The sequence below is a fragment of the Echinops telfairi genome, unplaced genomic scaffold (genome assembly GCF_000313985.2).
Source record: "Echinops telfairi isolate 266 unplaced genomic scaffold, ASM31398v2 ScPeMD7_7468;HRSCAF=8506_0, whole genome shotgun sequence".
In the NCBI taxonomy this organism is placed as follows: domain Eukaryota; kingdom Metazoa; phylum Chordata; class Mammalia; order Afrosoricida; family Tenrecidae; genus Echinops; species Echinops telfairi.
This window is the reverse complement of record NW_022111369.1, coordinates 93,853,747-93,855,219: the sequence shown is the minus strand read 5'-3', so window position 1 is coordinate 93,855,219 and position 1,473 is coordinate 93,853,747. Positions and strand designations below refer to the sequence as shown.

General features: G+C 35.2%; 1 protein-coding gene across 1 annotated transcript in view; it reads left to right on the top strand.

The window, feature by feature from the left end:
- Positions 1-1,473, top strand: part of STIM2 (stromal interaction molecule 2) — a 78,186-nt gene that overhangs the window by 1,183 nt on the left and 75,530 nt on the right. Inside the window, exon 2 of the mRNA XM_045284127.1 lies at positions 996-1,110. Coding sequence (XP_045140062.1) covers positions 1,011-1,110 — 100 coding nt within the window. The 5' untranslated portion in view covers positions 996-1,010. The remainder of the gene's footprint in view (positions 1-995; positions 1,111-1,473) is intronic.

Sequence of the window (1,473 nt, the reverse complement as noted above, 5' to 3'; positions counted from 1 at the left end):
CACACGCCCTGGACCTAGTTATCGTTGGCATCCCAGGTGGTCCTTTTTAGTCAGGGTGGCCCCACCCCTCGTCCTGCTCTCAGGAACCAGGACCAAAGATCTCACTAATGGTTTCCTGTACAAGTAGTGTAGATTCAAAAACCTAGCTTATTTTAACTCAAGGTTTTTGAAGCTCAGAAAAGTGAGATGATTTGCTATTTAAGTTTCCTTATTAGTTTCAGTAGGTAACAACTCTTTTCAGAGCAAACTTAAGTCTTGTTTGAGACTGATGTTTACTATTGGGTAGAGAAGTCAGAAAAACAAACCTGTGGCTTAGAGTTACCCAGGGACTCTGCTTTTTTCTCTGTGGATTTCTGAAGTAAGCCTTTGTAAAACACCACCAAAAATACCAAGTAAAACAAGGAGCAGGAAAAATGAAACAGCTTAAGGTAGAAAAGGTTAATGATTTTAAAACCATTTCATAATTAAGATTTTTTGGTTTATATGAGAAAGTATCAAATAGTAAGGCTTAAAAGATGATTAGGGACAAGATTCGGAAATTGATCATGTTCTGAAACTTAAGTTTTTTAAACCAAATTGGGTTGAGTCGCTGCCCTGGTGTTCATTATTTTTCAACCTTGGGAAAGTTATCTATTGTCTATGGACCTTGGTTTTCTCACCTGTAAAATAGGGATAATACTTTCTTTGAACTGCCATGGAGTTACATGACTGCCTAGCATGTGTATATAATGTATAGATCCAGGGATACAGGTATTGTCACTTAGACCAATACATGGTAAACATTAAACATTAAATAGTTGCTTTTACTGCTGTTGTCACCATTGTTATGATGACATTGTTAAATATATTTTATAAACATGGAAGATATTGTGAGTATACATATCAAAAATACACTAGTTATCTGAAACTAGACAGCCACTGGATATTTCAAAGTTTATTTTTTTCCAGTTTATGGAGACTAAAATAATTTACCTAAGTGTTTCTTTATTCTGTAGTTTATCAGAGAAGATATGAAATATAAAGATGCATCTAATAAGCACAGCCATCTACACAGGGAAGATAAGCACATAACTGTTGAGGACTTATGGAAACGATGGAAAACATCAGAAGGTAAGATGGTTCTGAGCCACAGTCCTGATCTTCTGCTCTCTGCCCTGCTTGGCCATGGCTGCTTTCCTAATCTGCATGTGGTTTTACCCAAGGAAGCAAAATCAAAACAACGTTTCTGTGAGGAGATTCATATTTTAGAAAAATAATTTTTTCCATTTTGGTTTTGGACTATGACTTAAAAATCATTCTTAGGACTCAGTAAATATCAGATGGTTCTTGTATAATTTAATACTTTATGCAGGTATAAGTATATATGTATACCTTAGTGCTTTAAGTTGTAAAGCATTGTTTCAGTTTTTACATGCATCGTTATAAATGCCATCAAATAAAAGTCAATCTCACTCAGTTTTTCCCTCCCTCCCT